General features: G+C 39.4%; 1 protein-coding gene across 2 annotated transcripts in view; it reads left to right on the top strand.

Moving 5' to 3' along the window:
- Positions 1-324: 324 nt before the first annotated feature.
- Positions 325-22,674, top strand: part of MAPK14 (mitogen-activated protein kinase 14) — a 74,206-nt gene continuing 51,856 nt past the window's right edge. For both annotated transcript variants that reach the window (XM_077754905.1, XM_077754904.1), the window contains exon 1: positions 325-471. In XM_077754905.1, coding sequence (XP_077611031.1) covers positions 356-471 — 116 coding nt within the window. In that variant the 5' untranslated portion in view covers positions 325-355. The remainder of the gene's footprint in view (positions 472-22,674) is intronic.

Below are 22,674 nucleotides of genomic sequence, written 5' to 3'. Positions count from 1 at the left end.
CCCTGAGAGTTCCTGCCTCTGGTCGCCAGCTGTTGGTCTTTTTCTCGCGAGAAGTGCTCCTCCCATCCTCTCCCGTCGTCAACCCCCGCCCGTGGGCGGGTTCCATATTGGGTAAAATCTCGACCCGCGGAGAGTCCCGGGAGCTGTTCTCGCGAGAGTACGGCCAGAGGCTCCTGTTCGCTGGCTCTGGAACCGCGACCACTGGAACCTCAGCGGGCGCTGCAGCTGGAGCGGTAGTCCCGCGGCGCAGCCCAGAGTCGGCCTGCTCGGGGAGAGGGTGCAGGGAGAGCGTGGTGGGCGCAGCCTCGAGCCCCGGAGCNGGGCCACCTCCTAGCCCCGCGGCAGCCGCTGGAAGATGTCTCAGGAGAGGCCCACGTTCTACCGGCAGGAGCTGAACAAGACAATCTGGGAGGTGCCCGAGCGTTACCAGAACCTGTCCCCGGTGGGCTCCGGTGCCTATGGCTCCGTCTGGTGAGTGTCACCGGTCCTGGAGCTGCGGTGGGGCTGGGTGGCTCTTAATGCCCCAGAGCCAGGCCTGCCCCCACAGCTCCGCGATGCACCAAGCGGCAGGAATTTTCCTTGGGGGAGGGCATTGCTGCCCCTTCGGCCCTCGTTCTGCCCTCCCTGTACCCCTTGCAGCCGTCACTGTGCACCCGCAGGGTGGGCGATCAGCTGTGTGCAAGATGCAGGTCCTCGGTGGGCGGTGGTGCAGGTCCTCGGCCCTGGCTCTCACCCTGCGCCTGTCGGGGGGAGGGGGACGGTTGCTGCTCCGGAGGCCGGCCTGGAGGCGGGGGTGTCTCTTCGAGGGGTCTCCCTGCCAGCCTCGAGCAGAAAGACCCTCGCCGGAGGTGCGCCCGCTTTGGGCGCCGAGCCTGCCCTCCAGGCAGACGACCAGCCCTGGGAGCTGCGGGGAGAAGCCGAAAGGCAGAGCTCGGCCGGGAGACCGCGGTCGTCGGAACCAAACTGGCGACGAAGGGCGTTCTGTCTTGGCTTCTTTTTTTTGCAAACCTCTTTCGAAACCTCATTCCGAGAAGCATTCTCTTTTGAATTCGCAGCGACCCATAGAGCCTGAAACGCCGACTTTATCTCGGCGAGCACAGTGCCAGCTTGAGCGGTGTGTTTCCGATCCGGCTGAAAGCGTATTTCCTTTTCGCAGAGTGGGGGTGGGTGGTAGTGCCTGTAAGAACGCTGCAGCAGGAGAAACGGGAGGCCTCCCTGATTAGTCACATACCCCTGCTCATTTCAGTATTGTTTGACCAAAACAGTTTTCTCACTGGGAGCAAGTGAGATTCAGATCCGTTGGACGCGCTCGAGATCAAAAAGTTACTAACAAGGCTGGGAGCTACTGTCCATGGTTTTTTTTTCTTTCTTTCTTTCTTTCTTTTTTTTTATTGCAAGACATCTTGCGAATACTGTGTTATTTAAAGTCCCTTAGAGAGTTTTGCAGGGAACTTCTCTACATTTGTAGCCCGAGGTACACCGTGGTTTTCGTAAAGATATGGAATGTATCGCAAAGGAAGGAAGAGGTACTTCTCCGCTGTGATTCACATGGTGTGTTTGAAATTGACATCATAAAACTTCTGGATCTGAAATGTTTCACTAACTTAGGTTTTCTACACTGTGTTTTAGATATACTGTAACTTGAGAGCTGCTGATCTGAAACTAATTCGGGTATTCATGCGCATGCATCATTTGGAAAGGACTTTATAAAATTATTATTATTATTATTATTATTATTATTATTTTGTTTTGGAACACACTCCAGGCTTTTGGACGTGTTAATCTTTATAATTCCTATGTTTCTTAAAGTCACACTATGAATTTCCTGTTTGGTAGAATCTTCTGGGTAATTGAGATTGTGCAATTGTGTCAAGCAACAGATCATATTGCATTTTCTGGCTCAAGCTGCTTGAGTTAAGTTGCTGATGGCACTGTGCTTGACATCTTTCCTCATTTTTATAGGATGACAGTTCACATTTGAAGGGAATTTGCAACATTTTGCTACATATACATGTGTGTGTCATTAATTTGCTAATTTTCAAAGATGTATTCAGATTGTTGCTCCTTTAATAGCTTATTATCTTACCTCTATTTTTCATTCTTGAATTGACATGTTAATTTTTGTAGGTCCAAGTTTTTGTTTCCAGTGATATTTAAACTTTAATGGAATGGTAAAGCAGAATAGCTCCACTCTGGGCAGTTTAGTGAACTTGAAAAGAAGTCCTTGGAGTTTTCCTGTTGTTGATATGGCTAGCTTTGCACTGGAACTGGAGATCCAGATTTACAGTGAAGTGTCATTAAAATGACCTTTACATTTCTTTAATGCTATACTTTCTGGCTTACGGTATCCAACACTTTGAAGTACTTTGTTAAACAGATTAAAAAAAATTTTTTTTAATGCTTTACTTATTTCTGAGAGAGAGAGACAACGTGAGCAGGGGAGGGTCAGAGAGAGAGGGAGACACAGAATCCCAAACAGGCTCCAGGCTCTGAGCTGTCAGCACAGAGCTGGATGCGGGGCTTGAACCCATGAACTGCGAGACCACAACTTGAGCCAAAGTCGGAAGCTCAACCGACTGAGCCACCCAGACGCCCCACAGATTTTTTTAAACTAGGTAACATGTTCACAGTGTATAAAATTAAAAAAATATGAAAGGATATTTAGTGAGAAGTCTCATTTCCTTTCTTGTTCCCCATCCCTGCTATTCCTTTCCTCAGAGACACCACTGTTAAGTTTCTTAAGTGTTTTTACAGGAAGGCAGGGTTTGTTCATTTGTTTTTTAGTAGTATTTCTGCCAAGGGATTGAAAGTGTAACCTCTATCTGTATATTGGTGGAGGAAAAAACATCGATACTATGTGACAATTGACCATAAACAAATGTAACTGATTTTGGATTGAAAATATCAAAATTTAGATTTACAAGTAAGCATTATCTCATTCACTGTTGTTCCTTCAATTAGCAGTTTTTCAGGTGTTGCCAAAAACGTTTTTTAAAAAAATTTCTTTTAGTATCCTTTCTGGAGCCTGTGTTAGTTTTCACTATGTTCATCCTTTGCGAGCAGATTTGATTTTAGGGAATAACAAAATCAAACCAAATCCAATTTAAGAGAGTTTATATTCATGGTCTGGTGAAAAAGATTAGGTATTCAGATTGATGGTACTGTTTTAGGTCAAATAGGAGTTGTAACTATAAAGTAATGACAGAATTTCTTGTGTGACTCGTAGAATGGGATCTGAAGTCTCTTCCAAAAAAGAATCTCTGAAAGTGTTTTAAGGATTGCAGCTTCACTAAAATATGTGTCAATTTCCTAATTTTATTGCTCAGAAGTATGATGGCTTTGATGTAGAAGTTAAAAGTGTTTTTTATATTAAGCCTATTTTCATTATTTTAATTTGTACTAAGTATATAGTAAAAAAGTAAGTAGCAGCCTGTATGATAACCAATTATGAATCAAAGATCAAGGAATCAGACATGAAATTGAGAGTTGATAAGGTTTTATAAATATGCCTTTTCTTTTTAAGGGGTAAAGGGAACTAAACCAAGTCTTGAAGTTTTAAGGAACTTTGTACATTGTCTGTGAGGGGAAATGAAGCAAAATTGTTTAAGAATACATTGTTGCGAAGCATTGATTTTCTGGTTTGGAGACAGAAGGGGGGGGACTTTTTGTGGTGAGTTTAAGGAAATATAAACAGGAACTTAAATGCCTTTCCTCTGGGTATGGTTTTTCCAGACCTTTGCTGTTGATTAGAGGAGGTGGGGCACTGGTAGCCATAAAATAGGCGAGAGTTGAGAATTACTCTTAAGTCATAGTCAGTTGTTTATTCAACAGTATTGAATACCAACTATGGACTAGGTAATGGGCGAGGTTTCTTGAGTTATAGCACTGAACAAGACAGAATGAGGTAATCCATTCCCTTGGAGAGCTTATATGAATAATAATTTAATGCAAATAATAACCACATTTTATGGATTGCTTACTATCTTTTAGGCATTTTGCTGTGTGGTTTATATTTATCATCAGTATACAAAGCACATACAAGATTTTTAGTAAGACTATGGCAAAGTTTACTAAGATAACAAATCTGACTTCCTAAATGCTTTGTGGAACAAGATTGTATATACATAAACATAATAAAAATAAACAAAGCTAAGTTTTAGTGTTACTAGCTATTCACCATTTTTAATCTTCTTTTTTTTCCCTTTTAGGATGAGCCAGGGCACAAATAAATGAATATACATCATTGTTGAGTATGCAAAGATGACTTTCTTGACTCCTGATCAGTAAGAGGAGCATGCCCTTTATTTTTCTAGTGGTGATCTAGCCCATGCTGATCTTTGTTCCCATTTGCTTTTCTTTGTAACTAAAAGCAAGGTGATTGGCTTGTTACCAGTACCAACCAATAAATGTTTAAAGATAATGGCAAATATTTATATTATTGGTATATAAAGACTTTTAAGAAAGAATTCAGTCAAGTTTGTTATAAAGTCGCATTTTATTTATTGAATCCCTCCCCCCTTTTTTTAACTGTTGCTTTTCTGCTGGCTCCTATTTTTAAATAAGGGTATTCTGAATCTCTGGCTTTTCAGTTCCGCCAGTTTAATTTCTTGATACTGAAGAGTACTCTGTTTTTGATTTCCCTCTAACTCAGCCTCAGAGGTGATCTGTGTGTTGACTTTGCCTTTCATGGGCAACAGTGCAGATGGCACTGAGCCCCTGAGGCACTGAGGATCCAAAGGTGGAAAAATTCACTGGGCTTAGATCACTCTCACTTAGTATAAATTGACATTTGTATGGGCTTTTACACTATAAAGTATTTTCATTCAAAGCATTATCATTCGGTCTTCACTGGCTCTCTGAAGGCTGGTGTTACTAATCTGGTTATATAGGTGAAGAACTAGACTTATCCACTGAAGGAATGACTTGCTTGCCAGTGGTACTTTGGACTTGGTTCTAGGGTGTCAACACTTTGGAAGTCTTCTTTCTTCTACACATAAGCAGCTGAAGTTGTGCGATGACACCTTCTCCTGTGCTGTTTGTCCTTATCCCTCTTTTTGTGAAGAAGGGTTACTGAGTCACTTGCAATAGAGCTGTGGCTGTACAGCTCCAATCCCACCACTGTCATTGCTTAGCTAATCTGAGGGCTAGTGACGTAACTTATTTTTTTTAAATTTATCTGTGAGACAGCTCTGAGCTAGCTGTCAGCACAGAGCCCAAGGCGGGGCTCGAACCCACGAACTGTGAGATCATGACCTGAGCCGAAGTCTGATGCTTACCTTACTGAGCCACCGAGCTGCCCCTGACCTAACTTGTTAAAGTCACATCTTTTCCTCAGAAATGATAGACCAAAAATGAACTCATTGCCCAGATTAAAATTTTTTCCCCAAGTAATTACTATTGCAAATAGTTATTTCCTGAATCTATGAATTCTATTGGTTTGGAATTCTTCACTGTGCATTTTGTAAATTTGGGACAATCTGTACATTTTTGTGTTATGTAAGTATAGGATATTATAGAAATAGTTGCTTATCCAGGCTTTTAAAAATACATTAGATTTTTGCCCTTTACCGTGAAATTTTGTATTGATTTGTTCCTATCCAAGAGGTATCATTACTGTAATGCTCAATAAAAAACTCATTGTAAAGTGGGTTTCCCTGATCTGGAACCTAGGGATTTCCTCTCATGGTTGCCGTGTAGTTAGAAGTCACGCACATGTTTTTTCAGGACAAGAAAAACAAAACCAGCAAACAAAACAAAAGAAAAAAAGAACTTTTGTAAACTTGAAAATTTTTTTTGTAAATAAATTTCCATAAACTAAGTGCATGTGTATGAAAGATATATAAAATTAGCCAGTCTTCCAGCATTTCAGCCTGTTAAGAATTTATTCTAGGAATGAGGAAAATGGTGGTCTGTAAATTCTGCACTTTTGACCAGTACGTCCTAGATTCTGAGTTGTTGGCTCCTAGGCTGCAGGTGGAGGAGAAAGTGTACAGAAGAGAGGAGTCTAGGATGACCCCTACGTTTTAGCTTTGGACAAACGGATAGATTTTAGTCCTGTTATCTGCACTTTGGAGTATTGTAAGGATTGTGAAAACAAAGGGAAAGAAAGATGGGTTCCTTGAGGATAGGACTGTCTGTTTTTACTGATACTCTGAGCGTCTACTCTGTATGGGTCGTTCTTCAGGTGTTGGAGATGGAGTATGAACAATAAGGCAAAAATTTCCGCCCATAAGAAACTTTATTCTAAGGAGGATGAAAATAGAAGTAGATACTAAATAGCTAAAACATTTTTAGTATGTCAGATGGTTGGTGTTGAGGGGAAAGGAAAGAAGGTAAGGAGAGGAATTACTGGGATGGCTGTGTTGCACTTTTAAGCAGGATAGCCTAGGCCTTGATGATGAAGTGACAGTTGAGCAAAGACCTGCAGGAGGTGATCTAGGACACTGGTTCGACTTGGGTGTGGAGGGAAGAACATTCCAGGGTGAGAGATCAGGAATTGTGAAGGTCCTGAGGCAAAGGCCTCTTCAGAATAGCTAGGAGACCTGTCTGGCTAGCACTGAATGCACCAGGGGCAAGATAGTAGTAGAAGAGTGTGGAGGGCTGCAGAGGCACAAGAATCATGAAGGACCTTACCTGGCTTTATAAGAACTGTTATAAGAACTATTAGCCCCCCATTAGAGGTGCTAATAATACTTGAGGGTAGAATGGGGGAGTCTGATAAATTGGCGCATAGCCCCAACCCATGCGCACAACTGTCATTCCAGAAGGCTGTGCGTACTGGAGCCAGTATTTTTGTTGGGCCCTGGAAATTCAGGGTATTCCAGTCCAGCTCTTTAAATAACATGGGCTTATTTCACTTTTTCAGGTTTCTGTTGCCAAAAGGAAGGGAGCAAAGAGATTAGCTCTAGACTTCTGCTGACAAAAGAAGATTAGCCTGCTGGCAGGTTGAGTGTTTTCTAACTTCTTTGGGCTTCTAGGTTTTTTCGTACTGTTGGGTCATACTTTAAAAGACATTTTTACCTTCCTCCAACATTTCAGATCTCATTTATTTTTTGTTTTATTTGGCCCTGCATCTGCTTTACATCCCTCCACCTTCCCCCGATTATTGTTACCTGTTACTAATGTTTTAGCTGTGAGGCCCCATAGCCTTCTCTGTTAACTTGAATAAATCGAAATGGATCGGTTAATTTGAAGAGATTGAAAGATTCTGCATGTATGTGACCCTATAAAAACCCATAGGATTTATTGTCTTCCTTGCCTTTATAGATACAGGCTTCTCTCCTCTTTCATGGGAGCTATCCCCCTTTTAACTGCTCTATCATCTAGTTGCGGAAAATAAGTGTTCCTAAACAGAGATTCCCATGGCAACATAACAAAAAGGTAATAGAACAAATGTTTATTTTGTCTAGCTGCTGTCTGAGTAACTTTAGACCCTGAACACGTTGGCTCCTGCTACTTTGAATGATGTTGTTACAGATTTCCTTGTTTTCCTCAAAACCTCTAGGCCTTGGTGGTATTGTCACTGTGCCTGTGACATGAAGGAAGGTATGTGAGTATGTGTGTTTTACTGTCAGTCTGCCCACAAGTATGCATTGGTTGCTTTTGCAAGCTTATGGTCCAGAGTGTAGGCATCATGCAGCACACAACCATGCCAGAAAAAAAGGGGGCAAAAAAAAAAAAAAAAAGCATACAAACTGTCCCCTTTGTTTTCTTGAATTCATTAATTCAGCATTGGCAGTGTTAAGCACTGTATTAGGTGCTATGTTTATAAAGATTAAGAAAAAAACTCAAAAAGCAGGAAGGGTGCCTGCCTTTGAAAATTTCCGTCTAAAAGGGACATGTTTCTGTTGGTTCCTCAGAGATTGCTTTGGAGGTCCTTTGTAGCTGTTCTTTTCTGCATTCTTTCACCACCATCTCAAATCCACCTTTATGTTTCTAATGCTTCCCTTGAAGTTTTCTTTTAGAGTCTTCTGTGTCTCTCTTAACTCTAGTGACATACTGGTCACTTTTTATATATAGGGCAACCTTGTGTAAGGATATATATTGGAAATCTGTGTCAGAGAAGCCTTTCTATCTGATGATTCAGATCTAGAAAGTGATGACATCAGCACTTGGCCACAGTAGGTCAGAACTTCTTCTTTTGATCTGCCCAGGGCTCAGGGAGGCTATGTTTTAGGGGAAGCAGGGGACTGTGAGGGTAGAGGTCCTTTAGATCCTTAACCCAGCCTTGTACTTCCACTTGGGATGGTGCCCTTAATTATGCCCTCAGTCTGTCTGGTGACATTTAGTTTGAAGTTATGCAAGTGTCATATCGAATTCTTCTTTTTTGTATTTCCTCATCCCTGTAGTAAATAGAACTTTATCCCCGAAAATAAATGCTTTATTCTTAATATCCTCAAGAGCCATTTCTTTTTCTTTTTTTTCTTTCTCTTCTGTCAAATCCATGTAGGACTTTAGCTACCTTGAGCCTTCTTGAACTTAGACTTTTGCATAATAATTTCTACTTATGTTTTCTTTTCCAGGCTACCAAATGCTGGGAAAATCTTAGTTATATTCCTCATTTGGTTTAATAAAATTAGGCTTCCTAATGATTTTAGTATTAAATAGAAGTAAAATATTGCTGTTGGCATCTTATATTGATACACTTCTAATATTTTTCTCCCTTGCCAGTGTAAGTTTGTTTTGCTTCATTTTTATTCCTAGTTTAGTGTCCTAAGTGCCTTCTTTATGCTTTGAATGATCTGCTTTGAAGTTAGCAATCTCAGTAAGTTAAATGATATCGATGCTAATGGGAGAAAATAGCAAATTAAGAAAACAGTTTTATGAACATCTGTCAAGCTGTGTTTACATTTCCAAGTATAACCTAGGATTACTCAACCTATTGACATTTTGGGTGGGATAATTTTTTTTTGTTGGGGGGAGGGGCTGTCTTAGGCATTGTAGGATGTTTAGCAGCATCCCTGTACTGTACTTGTTAGATGCCAGTAGCAACCTCCAGTTGTCACCATCAAAAATGTCTCTAGACATTGCCATGTGTCCCCTGGGGACAAAATCACCCTTGGTTGAGATCTACTTATATAACCCTATATATTTGGAATGATTGGCCCTGAGGAAAAACTAGATAGGATAAATTGAACCCTCCACCTCCAAAAAAAGAAAAACTATACTTTCTGTGCATATTCTTTTTGAATTGATCATCTGATACAGTCTTAACAGTGGTCTTGCTCATACATTTGTATGTCTGTATTTGTACTTCCAAACTTGATCTCAAGAATATCTAACCCTTTGGATTTCAAGTCTATTGAAATGTACTCTTTCTTGCTTTCCCTTGATAAGTTTTCTATACATTCCTTGAGGATGATCTCAAATGTAGCACTAACTACCCTACGAATAGATTGAGGTCATAAACTTATGGTTCATCCTCAGAGATATGGAGGTGACATTTGAAGGAAACTTTTGTTGGCACTGATTAATGACAGCGGTCATGAAAATTGCAGTTGTGGAATGAGCCAATCACCTGAAGATTTCTGTAACTAATACTAAGGCAGCATGATTTGGAAAGTTTGAAATGCGTGTGTACATGTATTCGTTTATGCTAAAAGAAGTAGACATAAAACATAAGTGAACAGTATGTATAAAAAGGTATTGATGTGTATAGGGGTGTGGGGGCATTGTGGGGTTTTGTAATTTGCGTGATTTCATGGAAGAAAACGCATTTGAAGATTATTTTGAAAGGTGGGTAATATTCAGAGAGGAAAGGAAATGTTTTCAGGTAACAGGAAAAAACAACGAAGAGAATTAGTTATGAGTTGGGCTGGCTTGACAGCAAGAATATCTCAGGTAGGTGAACTCAGTTAAGGTTCTCATTCTGGTTGTACTTCAGAATCATTTGTGGAGCTTTTAGTACAGGCGCTTGGGTCCTACACCCAGAAATGAAGAACTAGGTCTGGAGTAGGGCTAATTGCATTTTTCTAGGCCATGGAGAGCTGTTAAAGTTTCTTGAGTTGTAAAGTATCGAGGAAAAGTGTTTTAAAATTGATCTGACTGGAGTGTATAGAATGGATTGGTGGAAGCAAATGTATTGCTTTTAAAAGTCTTTAGTGATTTCTTTATGTGAGTATTTATTCTGACTCCCCAGCTAGATTTCTCAGTTTCTTGAGGTCAAGAACTACCGGTTTTGGTATGTATTTATTAACCTTGCATTATGTTCCAGGCACTGGAGGATACACACATCACCTATAGCTTCTGCTCTCCCTCATAGTTTAGATTTGGAAACAAATAATAAAGGGATTTTTTTTTTGTTTTTTTAGTTCAGTGTCTAAAATTTTGGCTACATTATGTTGCTGATTGTAGTCTTAGAGCCTATCTAATAATTGCTGAATAATGTACATTTTAACTTGTGGAAACTATACTTTAGTTATGTATATCATGACAACAAATGATCAAGGATTTGGTCCCTCAATTATATTTTAATTTCTCTATTTTACTGTTATCTCAGGGGTTTACTCAACCTCAAATCTGAGAATAAGAGATCTAAAAAAATATATTGAGAATCTGCTATGTGTTAAACCCCATGCTGGAAGCTGATTGTGAAACTATTTTATAATAACATGTTATTTTAACTTAGAACATTTAAAACTACCTGCCATTTATAGTTCATAAAGTAGTCACATAATCTTATTTGAACCTCAAAATGCCATTGTGCGATAAGCAGAGCTGGTTATACCCCCATTTTGTTGATTTGGGAGTAGGCTTGTAGAAACTGTCTGAGATCACCTGCTATCAAGTGCCAGAACCCAAACTAGAACTCAGATCTTTTGACTACTAGTTTATTTTTCTCTGTATTACACTGCATGTATTTATGCTTAATAGAAAATTTTGAGATTAGATCATCAAAATACTGCTGAGACCATTCACTAGGATGCAAAAGTAGCTTTGTTAAATGGAATTCCAGTGATTTTTCTAGGGCAATAAAAAGATTCCTAAGTAGTATAGTATTCCCCAAAGTAACTGAGATATCTTGAAAATTCAAAAATATTTTGTTTAAAAAAATCAAGTTGCTATGTTTAATGATTTAAAAATATGTCCGTAAATTATTTGATACTTCTCCTTTATAGTGGTGGAGCCAATAATCTTCACCCTCAGTGAAGGTTGTCCTTACTGACTTACTGTTCTGTTATATGGAATGTGTAGTAATGATGCAGTGATTTCTGAGGGTAGGTCATAAAAGATATGTGGCCCTCATCTTGCTCTTGTCTTCAAATGTTCCTTAGAAATCCGTTTCTCTAGAGCAGTGTTTCAGTCTCAGCACTGTTGACAATTTGGGCCAGGTAATTCTTTGCTGTGAAGGATGCTTAGCAGCATCCCTGTGCCCACGAGATGCCAATAGCACGCCCCCCCCATCCCCTCAACACACCCTCCTTGTGTAACAGCCAAAATGACTCAGACATTGTCAGATATCCCCTGGGGGAAAACTGCCTTCTGTTGAGAACCAGTACTTCAGGGACAGCCAGCAGCTCTGTTGAGAAGACACCCAAGCAGCCCTGAGGAGAAGCCCACATTGCGAAGAACTGAGGCCTGCCAAAGCCATGTAAGGCAGCCGTCCTGGAGGTGGGCCTTCCAGCCTCGGTCAAGCCTTCAGATGACTGTAGCTAAGGCCAACATCCTGACTGCACCCTCATGAGAAGACTATGAGCCAGAGCCACTCAGCATCCTGCTCCCCAATTCTTGACTCACAGAAACTGTGAGATAATAAATCTTGTTTAAGCCACCAAACTTGGGGGTAATACATTAAGTGTTCCTGATACGTCATATAAGATGGAGAGTCACAGACTAAGCAAACCAAAAATTGTGAAGGCACATTAATGCCAGTTATACGCATCTATAGATAGTCATGTTCATAGCATATACTTGTAAGGATGCTTCTCTGGATATGAAGCCTATAAACACTATTACTGTAAAAAGCCTTTTAATTATGTAGTAGCAAAGCAAAGTTGATTGATGGTAATACTAAATAGTTACAATGTAATATGATTAGTTTATTTCATATTTGCTGGCAAGGAGTTAAAATTATTTAACGATAACTTCAAAACGTTTGTTACTGAAGTTTCCAAACACAGAAATAGAGAAGATAAACCTGTGGTGACAACATTCTAATGAGGCTTGGGAAAAGAATACAACATGTAATAAAATAATTCACATGTAATATTTTTGTAATCAATATGAGGTAACTATTATTCTTGATGCATATGTATCATTTCTCATTTGCAATTTAAAAAATATGTTAACGGGCGCCAGGTGGCTCAGTTGAGCATTGGACTCTTGATTTCAGCTCAGGTCATGATCCTGGGGTTGGAGGATCGAATCCCACATTGGGCCCTGCTCTGAACATGGAGCCTGCTTGCAATTCTTTCTCTCCCTCTCTCTCTGCCCCTCCCCTGCTTGTACTCTCTCTCTCTAAAATAAAAAATAAAATAAAGTAAAAAAAAATATGGTAATGGACACCGCTGTGACGTTTATTTAATTATTTATTTATAAAGATTATTTATTTTGAGAAAGAGAGAGAGAGAGTGGGAGAGAGAATCCCAACTAGGCTCTGTGCTGTCTGTGCTGTCTGGGCTCAATGCTAATGCAGGGCTCAATCTCAGGAACCATGAGATCATGACCTGAGCCAAAATCACGAGCTGGAGGCTTAACTGACTGAGCCACCCAGACACCCCTCCGCTGTGACTTTTAAAGCTTCAATGAAGAAATATCTTATAAAAATCATTTTATTTTCTTTTTGTTTGTTTGTTTGTTTTTTAGAAGGGAAGAGGGAGTGAGCAGGGAAGGGCAACAGGAGAGAGAGAGAGAAAGAGAGAGAGAGAGAAAGAGAATCTTAAGCAGGCTCTGCACCCAGTGCAGTGGGCGGGGCTTGATCTCACTGTGAGAGCATGTCCTGAGCCAAAATCCTGAGTCCGATGTTTAACAAGCTGAGCCATCCAGGAGTCCCAGTTTGGAGTTTTAGACTGTATGTCTAAGTGAATTTCTACACTGTTTGAATTTTAGTTTTCATCAGACTAATAAAAGTTGAAGCAGTTGTGAAAAACATTTTTTCTCCGGTTGCTTAGAAGTTTTACAGCAAGATTTGGACCAATCAGGAATGGCTGGTGTCTAGCAGGTGTGTTCCCATGCCCTGAGTTCCAGCCACATAGCTAGTGTCCCTAATAAATCCTGTCACAAATACGTTTTCTTGTCTGTATGAGATTTTCATGAAAATACTGATTTTGTATCAAAGTTGTTAATAGTTACGTAAGGCGAGTTATGTGGTCAATTAAATTACTTCTTCCATTCAGGCTACGAATATGTTGATAGGGTTTTTTATATGTTATTTGTGTTTTGAGCCTCTTTGAGAGGAATATTTAAAACTGAAAAGCTAGGAAACTGGTCATATTGTACATACTTGTAACAATTGTGTTAATAACATCTATTTTTCTTCCTGTAAGTATTAAAGTTTATTGTAAGAAAATAATTCCACTTAAAAGTACTATATATAGTTGCAAATCGTCAGATCATTTTATGATTTTTTTTTCATTTTGTGATTTCTTTAAAAAATCAGTGTTATGTAAACATTAAAACAAGGTATTTGAGAGTTAGTGAAGATAGTAAAAGAAAACTAATAATGTTTAAAATGTTATGAGTTTTTTTTAATATTTTATTTATTTCTGAGAGAGAGAGACAGCATGAGCAGGGGAGGGGCAGAGAGAGAGGGAGACACAGAATCGGAAACAGGCTCCAGGCTCTGAGCTGGGGGTCAGCACAGAGCCTGATGCGGGTCTCAAACCCATAAACCATGACATCATGACCTGAGCCGAAGTCGGACACTTAACCGACTGAGCCACCCAGGCGCCCCTAAATGTTACGAGTTTTTAAAGTCCGCTATAAGTTCCTTGACCCTCTGAATATTTTTTGAGGTTTCTAAATCAAAGCTTGAGTTCTAGTTTTTGCATAAATCTGCCATATTTTCATGACGTTATTTCCAAAATGGAGGGGTAGAGCATAAAAATAAAAAACTACGGGGATACTTGCACATTTGCCTGAATTTAGAAGAAAGGAAAAGTAGATTTCTGTAATAGAGGGAGCTGTGTGCAAAAAAAAAATTTCCAGTATGATATATATTGAAATTTGTATCAGGTGTTCTAGGCAAAGAGAAAGTTCCCCAAGTTAGTAATATAAATTACTTAGTTATTTAGAAGGCACATTTTAAAGGCTGTTATCAATTAACCTGAATTCAATTGGAAAAAAGCCCCAAATTGTATGATTTGGAGAAGAGATGTCATGTTTTTGCAGATTATTTCTTTCCCCTTAGATACACATCATTTTAAAGTTTATTTATCTTGAGAGAGAAAGCACGCACATGCTCATGAGCAGGGGAGGGGCAGAAGAGAGAGAAAAAAATCCCAAGCCGGCTCCGTGTCAGCACAGAGCCAGGCATGGGGCTGGATCCCATGAACCATGAGGTCATGACCTGAGCCAAAATCTAGAATTGATGCTTAACCCATTGAATCACCCAGATATCTCTCCCCTTCAGTATTTTTAATTAATTTGATGCCTTAATGAGAACTTGTTAATTCATTGTAACTGCAAATTTTAATGTATTTAAATTTTTCATTACTTTCCAAAAAAAATTGTGTTTGCCTTTTTAACCATTATTTAGGGTTCAATTTCTTTTCTCATTAACATCATTCAGGGATTAGTGAAGTCATCTATGACCACTGAAAGAAACTGTAAAACCATTTCTGATCCCCACAAATTACTCAGAGACTTGTCAGGTGATTGCTCATTCTTCATTCTGTTGGGGAAAACCCGAACTGTTTTTTGAGGAAAGAGCTGGTACTGTCATTTGTACTCCCATGCTTTGTGAATGTAGTAGGTGGGCACTTGTCCTTGGGAGGCAGCACCTCGCCTTTCTTAAGGGATTGTCTCTTCTTCTGCCTAGCAGCTCACCTGACTGGTAGCAGGTATTAAGCTGCCCCTACTTTGCTGCACAGAAAATCTGCAAGTTAGGTGTCAGCCAGCCACGGAGCAGAAACAAAATCTCTGTGTCTCTAAACCTATCAAAAGCTCAGTTGATGAAAATCATCTCTGGAGGATTGTCTGAGGACCTTGGAGCTTATTCTCTTTTTCCCTGAACACACTTAAGAGTTCCTCTTTGATGAAGTCTGTTAGAGAACAGAGTGCCATGCTATTATGCACTCTCCACCCACCTTTGCTAATAAGGAACTGTATGTTGACTTTATGAAAGTCTCCACTGATGGATGCTCTAAGAAAAGAACCATCAGAAACCCACTATTATATTTGTGTAAGAATGTTGATTAGGACATTTTTACCACATTATACAGTGTCTCCTTCATAAACATACACAGGAGGAACTTTTCTCTGGTTTTATTACAGGAATAATTATGCCTTTCTTCAGTTCTCCTGAGTACCCAGTTTGTTTTTATTATATGGTTCCTATGACTCATGTCTTAACTGGTGTGTCCTCTTGTTGTGTGTTGGCTTTAGTGGGCTCAGAGCCTAAATTGAGGCCCACCTCTAATGGGTATTTAGAAAGGACCTCATAGTATACATTAAAAACTTTTTTTTAATGTTTTATTTTTGAGAGAGAGACAGAGTGTGATTGGAGGAGGGGCAGAGAGAGAGAGACAGAGAGATGTGGAGACATAGAATCCCAAGCAGGCTCCAGGCTCCTAGCTGTCAGCACAGAGCCTGATGCGGGGCTCGGACTCACAGATTGCAAGATCATGACCTGAGCTGAAGTCAGACGTAACCAACTGAGCCACCCAGGCGCCCCTCATAATATACATTTGTATGTTAACCTCACCCATCCAGAACTTATTTTCCTGTAATCACTGTCATTTCAAATTATGTGTGTACAGTTCCAGGCTGCTTTAAATCCATTGTGGAATAAAGTAGGATAAATACATTTAGAAGTTAAACAATTATATTAGGATATGTTAAGAATCCAGGGGTGCCTGGGTGGCTTAGTCGGTTAAGCGTCCGACTTTCGCTTGGGTCATGATCTCACGGTTCGTGGGTTCGAGCCCCGCGTCGGGCTCTGTGCTGACTGCCAGCTCAGAGCCTGGAGCCTGTTTCAGAGTCTGTGATTCCCTCTCTCTCTGACCCTTCCCTGCTCATGCCGTCTGTCTCTCTCCTAGAAATAAATAAAACATTTAAAAAAATTAAAAAAAAAAAAAAGAATCCAGTAAGCCAGTATTTTTCAGGGAGGGAAGAGGCAAGTATGTATGAATGTGTAATTAAACATTCAGTTTTATTTAATGAATATTACATCCTATCCATTGGATTCACAGCAGATGAGTGACATCCTATATTACAATAACTGCTTTCAGTGAGTTTTATGCTTTTTCCTTTAAGTTTTTCTTTACCATATCAATTTTACAAAATGTGAGTTAAATTTTAGAACTTTGGGAGACTTTATGTGAATTTACAATTGGACAAAAAACTTATTAAGCAATGTATCCTGAATTTTAGTTTGGAGAACCTCATCATTGTAAAGATAATTCCATTTTATAATGTTGCTCATGAAAACAAGATTTTATTTGTAGCTATAATTTTAAAAATGTGATTAAGAGGCCCAACTGGTAATACTAGTAAGTGAATCATTATAATAAAGGCAGAGCCAATAGCTGGTCCTTGGGTTGCCCTTAATCCTGGGCAGTTTGGCATTCTGGAAAAACAGTGAACATTGAAATTAGACCATCTGTGTTTGAATCCCACTGCGTATGAGTTACATGACCTTGGGTGAGTTGTTAATATTTCTGACCATCGGTTTCTTATTTTGAAAAGTAAATATAACTATCTCAAAAAGTTATTATAAGGATTAAGTTAAACATTTCCCAAATAATGTGTGGCATAGTCATGTATTCAGTAAATTTGAATTTCTTTTCCTTTGAGTATTTAATTGGTTTTATCAGGTGATTAAGAAATTAATAATTTCTGCTTTGGGTAATTACAGTATTCAATTTAGGATGAAATGAGTGACTTCTCCTCTCTCCAAACATTTCTTTGATTAGTGATAGTAACGGGAGGCTAGGTCAGAGCAGTTAAATGCTTACAGCGCTGGGGTCAGGGATGGATTGCATATTCCTTGTTTCAGTATCTTTGCTGTAGCGATTCTGCCTAACTGGTAAGCAGAAAACAGTCTCTCTGAACAATTTCTGTTTGCTCTCTTTTGTAAGCACATTATGTTTTAAAAAGTGAGAGTGTATGTCCTTTGAAGTAAAAATTGTTTGGGGAAATCATGCAATTATTGAAAAAGCAGTATGAATTAAGATGTCCACTGTAGTAGTTTTTATAGTATTTCTGTGTGTGAATGAATGGAATTGCTATAATGCCCAGCAATAAAGAGAATAGTTAAGTAGATTGTGGTGCAGATATTTCGTGAAATTACTGTAAATTATTGTTTAGTAAAATGAAAAATGTTTATGGCTTAGGGATAGAGAATGCAAATTTATGTTCTGTGAGTATAGCTATGTAAGTATCGTTTGAAGGAAATACGATGTTAATAGTGGTTTTATTAATAGAGCGTTCCTATTTTTTATTTTAGGTTAATAGTGCAATATAGATGACTTATGCTTCTAATTCACCAATGACCTTATTAAAAGATATAAGCTCATTAAAAAAAATCAGGATAGAAAAGTATAAATAAGTAACAATGTTAAAATTCTGAATATTTTAGTTATTCCTAGTCTGCTCCTGTATATGTACATGTATGAGGGCACTTTTTTTTCCACAGACAGACTCATTCTTTACTTCTGAACGTTGTCCTTTTTCCCATCAGTAATAGAGCATGTACATGTTAGTACTACATGGAGATTCTTGTTAATGGCTGCAACAAATGGGAGAATGTACCATGATCTAAATTCTCTGCCCTTGGACATTAAGGTCATTTCTGGTTTTGTTCTTGTGAACAGACTGCAATAAGCATTTTGAACCAAATTTATATATTTTTATATGTAATTCTTATTGTTTTTTATTTATTTTTTTAGAGAGAGGATACACAAGTGTGCCTGAGAGACCGTGAGCAAGAGAGGAGCAGAAAGAGGGGGTGGGGAGAGAATCTTAAGCAGGCTCCACGCTCATTGTGGGGACCCACACAGGGCTCTATTTCACGACCCTGAGATCATGATCTGAGCCAAAATCAAGAGCTAGATGCTTAAACAACTGAGACACCCAGGCACCCCATATGTAAATTTTTTAAAAAGTTATTTATTTATCTCTACACCCCATGTGAGACTCAAATTTACAACCTTGAGATCAAGACTCACGTGCTTTTCTGACTAAGCCAGCTGGACAGCCCTATATATAAATTCTTATACCCAATTTATGTGTTTTTAAGCTCACTTTTTAAAAATGTAGTCAACTGTATATAGTTGCACTATATTGTTGGGCATTCTGTGCTTTTGTGTATGTTTCATAATTTCAGATGGTAAATTCTGTGATATCAGGTACTATGTTTAGTGTTTCTTTTGTATCCATAAAGCTCTCATGAAGGAGAAATTTCAGTAAATACTCAGGAAGCGATATTTTGGTATTTGTAAGAAAGCACATCATTGACTCCTTCAGTGTCCTAGATTCACAGGGAGTAATAGAAGTTTAGGGATTGAAAAACTTCCCCTAGATAAAGTAATGCATATAGAGTGAAAGTTTTTTTCTTATGCAGATATTTTTATTAATGCTACCCTGAGTTAAATGTAAAATTACAAGAAACACTTTTTCCATATGAAATGCAGTTAATTACAGTAGGAAGCATTTTTAGAAAAGCAGAATTCATATAATTAGAATATATTTAAAATGGACTGACCTGTTTGCAAAGTTGAGCGTGATTATTCATTAGGAGTTCCATTCAGAGATCCATTAAGGAGCCATTCAATGGTACCCATTAACAGTTCATGCTTGAAAACACGACTTGAATCTGAATCTCAGCTCTGCATTTCTGTCCATACTGTGGGCACGTTACTTAATCTCTTTGTGCCTCAGTTTTCTCATCTGTACAATGGAAATAATAATAATGTCTTTTTCTTTTAAGAGAGAGAGCACGTGCACAAGTTGAGGAGAGGGGCAGAGAGAGAGAAAGAGAGAATCCCAAGCAGGCTCCATGCTCAGCATGAAGCCCAATTCTGGGCTTGATTCCGTTACCCTAGGATCATGACTTGAGCCAAAACCAAGAGTTGGACACTCCTGACTGAGCCACCCAGGTGCCCCAATAATAATGTCTTTTTATATAGTTGTGATAAAGATGATCATTTATGTAAAGACCTAAAAACAATGTTTTGCAATAATAAAGCACTCAATGATTGTATGTTTTTAACATTACTATCAGTTTCTTATTGGATGCTATTGAATTTATTTTTTTAAGATTTTATTTTTAAGTAATTCTACACTCTCTGTGGGACTTGAAATTACAACCCTGAGGTTATGAGTCGCACGCTCTTCTGACTGAGCCAGCTGGATGCCCCTGGATACTTTTGAATTTATAAAAATTGAGAGCCAAATAATAAAGTTGAAGATTTTTCTTTCATGTTTCAGATAACTGCATTACAAAATACTTTGGTTAAGCGTATTTTGAGAGTGTGCCCATGTCAGGCATTATGCTAAGTCCTGTGCAATACAGAAATGGATAAACCAGAAGACGCTAACTGCCCTCAAGGTGCTTATGATGAATGGGAAAGGCAGACATTATTAATGCTTTACTAATATTTAAGCTTTACTATAAGCCAGTTCTTTTGCTGAAACTGCTACAAAAGTTCTCACATTTAATCTTAACAACCATTCTCTTTATTAGATTTGTACTTTATCCTCATTTTATATATAAGCCTGAGAGAATTTAATTAACTTTCTCAACATTATATAGCTACTAAGTGACAGAATTGGAATTAAGATCCAGATTGTGTAATACCAAAGCCCCGGCCCTTCTTTAACCACCCTGCTGAGTGGTAAATAAACATACAGTAATAAATTGTGATTGTTGGAATAGGGTACTGATTAATCCTAGCCTACCTTTTGCTGAATAGATACAGGAGTCAAATAGAGATAAAAATATGTACTTTATTACTGTAAAGTTGGCATGGAGAATGGCTTGGGCAGGAAGCTCAAATGGCCTTCTTATTTTTTCCCTGCTGAGTTGAACTTGCACGTTCAATCCTAGGCAGGTTACCTTGAAACCTGATGACATTCCTTGCTCCAGGAGGTCCCAAAGGGCTTATCAGTAGAGGAGAGAACATGTTCAGCCTACAGGTGGGCAGGCAAACCGAGGTGGAGGGTTGAAGAGGATGGGTCACACAGCAGTGGCATTTTCTGTCTCACTAGAGCCATTGAGGGGTTTAGAGAAGAGTATAAATTGACTTCGTACTTCGAAGAGGGAAGAAGTTATTATTTTATGGGTTTGCAGGAACAGGAGTGGGAGAGAGGAGAACACTCCCTCCCTTTTTGCAGGATAAGGAAGGAAACAAGAAGGAGGGTGTTGTGACAGAGAATAACAGGCCTGTTGATGCATCTATGAGGGGGATGGCTGTTTAAACCAATGCTTGAAGAATATGGATTAGGCTGTAGGGTGGAGTGGAGGTGGTAGAGAAGAGCAGCTCAGAAACCAGAAACAGCTTGTCTGAAGAGTTTAAGGAACTAAAAGGAACCAGCATGTTCAAAACATAGTGCCTGGGGGACAGGAAGGAGTCCTGCAGAGGCAGGAGGGAGGGGTCGCTGGTGGTCAGATCACCTGAGCCTTGTAGGCTATGATAGGAAATTTACATTTTATTTTATATGCCAAGGACATTCCTTGAAGGATTTGAAGCAGTGCACGGTGTCATCTAGTTTATATTTTTATTTAAAAAAATTTTTTAATGTTTATTTTTGGAGGAGAGACAGTGTGAACTGGAGAGGGACAGATAGAAAGAGGGAGACACAGTATCCAAAGCAGGCCTCAGTCTCTGAGATTTCAGCACAGAGCTTGACCTGGGGCTTGAACTCATGAGCCATTGAGATCATGACCTGAGCTAAAGTCAGACACTCAGCCGACTGAGCCACCTGGGCGCCCTGGTATATTTTTAAAAGATTGAATTGGATGCTTGTGGAGAGTATATCAGAATGTAACAAAACAGAAGGTAAGGAGACCAGTATAAGAAGGCAGGCTGGTGATGAAGATGATTTGGACTAGTATGTTAGCAGTGAAATGAAGAGAAGTTGAATTAGAGATGTATTTTGGAGATGGAAACTACGTGACTTGCTGATAGATTTGTATGGGGACCAGGAGGCTGGAGGAAAAGAAGAACATGAGTGATACTCAGATGCCTGACTTGAGCAGTTGGATGGAAAGTCCATTTATTGAGATATAAGAGACAAGGAGGGAAATAGCTCTAGCTGTTTTGAACTTGCTAAGCTTTAAGGTGCTTATGTGTTTTTCATATGGAGATGTTAGGTAGGCAGTCAGGCTCAGAGAAGGAATTTCAGTGAGAAATAGACTTGGGAATTTTCAATTTAAGATGGCATTTACGTCTTGGATGGAGATGAGATAGATTATCTAGGAGAATGTAGGAGAAGGAAGAAGGCCCAGTGCCATGCCCTGAAGAACTAACAGAGAGTTCAAGTAGAGGAACCACATGCAATGAGGACAGAGAGGGAGCTGTCATACAGGTCACAGAAAACCAATAGAATGTGCTGATATGGACTCCAGAATGGAGAGAGTTTAGAGAAAGGGGAAATGTTAACCATGTCCATTTCTAATCCAGAAAAGTGGCAATTGGATTTGGTAACAGGTCATTAATGACCCGAGAAGAACAGTTTCAGTGTAACAGATTGAGGAAAGAATGGGAGCCAAGGAAATGAGTCACACCTTAAGATACATAGGCATTACCTGGAGATCTTGGCCTGAGATTCTGCATTTCTAAAGAGCTCCCCGATAATGCCATTGTTGTTGGTTTGTGGAGTAGCAGAGGTATCAATTAGTGGTTCTCAAACTTCACTATGTGTTAGAATTATGTGGCGAGCTTGATAAAATACAGACTACTGGACCCACTTCACTTTCCAATTCAGTAGGTCTGGGGTGGCACCTGAGAATGTGCACTTCTTACCAGTTCCCAGGTGACATGGATGCTGCTGGTCTAGGAACCATACTTGGAGAACCCTTGGAGAACTTTAACTGTGGTGGCGAGCTTTCAAGGGGAAGTTTTTGTTTGTTTGTTGAGGGTGGGAAATAACTAGAGCATATTTATGTTGAAGAGGATGATCCAAAACAGAGGGAGAAACTCAGAATGGAGAAAGAAAAGGAATGAAGGAGTAAAGTACTCGAGAGAATGAGGGAAATGGCTCTAAAGTAAGAGGTCTTGGGTTTTTGTTCCGAGTTATAGCAGGAGACAAAGCAGAGAAAGTATGTCCAACTACAGGTGCCCAGTAGGCAGTTGGAGCTTCTCTTTGATGGTTTCTGTGTTTCCAGTGAAGGCAAGGGCAAGTTTTGAGGGAAGAGAGTGAATTGGAGGTTTGAAGAGAGGGACTGTCAAATGATGACTTTGAGTAAGAAAATGGACATCCTAGAAAACAGTGGCAGTTTTAGAATACCTGTGTGGCTCAGTTGGTTGAGTGTCCAACTCTTGGTTGCAGCTCAGGTCATGATCTCATGGTTCA

The sequence above is a fragment of the Crocuta crocuta genome, unplaced genomic scaffold, assembly GCF_008692635.1.
Source record: "Crocuta crocuta isolate KB4526 unplaced genomic scaffold, BGI_CrCroc_1.0 scaffold132, whole genome shotgun sequence".
Classification (NCBI taxonomy): domain Eukaryota; kingdom Metazoa; phylum Chordata; class Mammalia; order Carnivora; family Hyaenidae; genus Crocuta; species Crocuta crocuta.
Note: the sequence above shows the minus strand (reverse complement) of the source record. Positions and strands in the feature narration are given on the sequence as shown.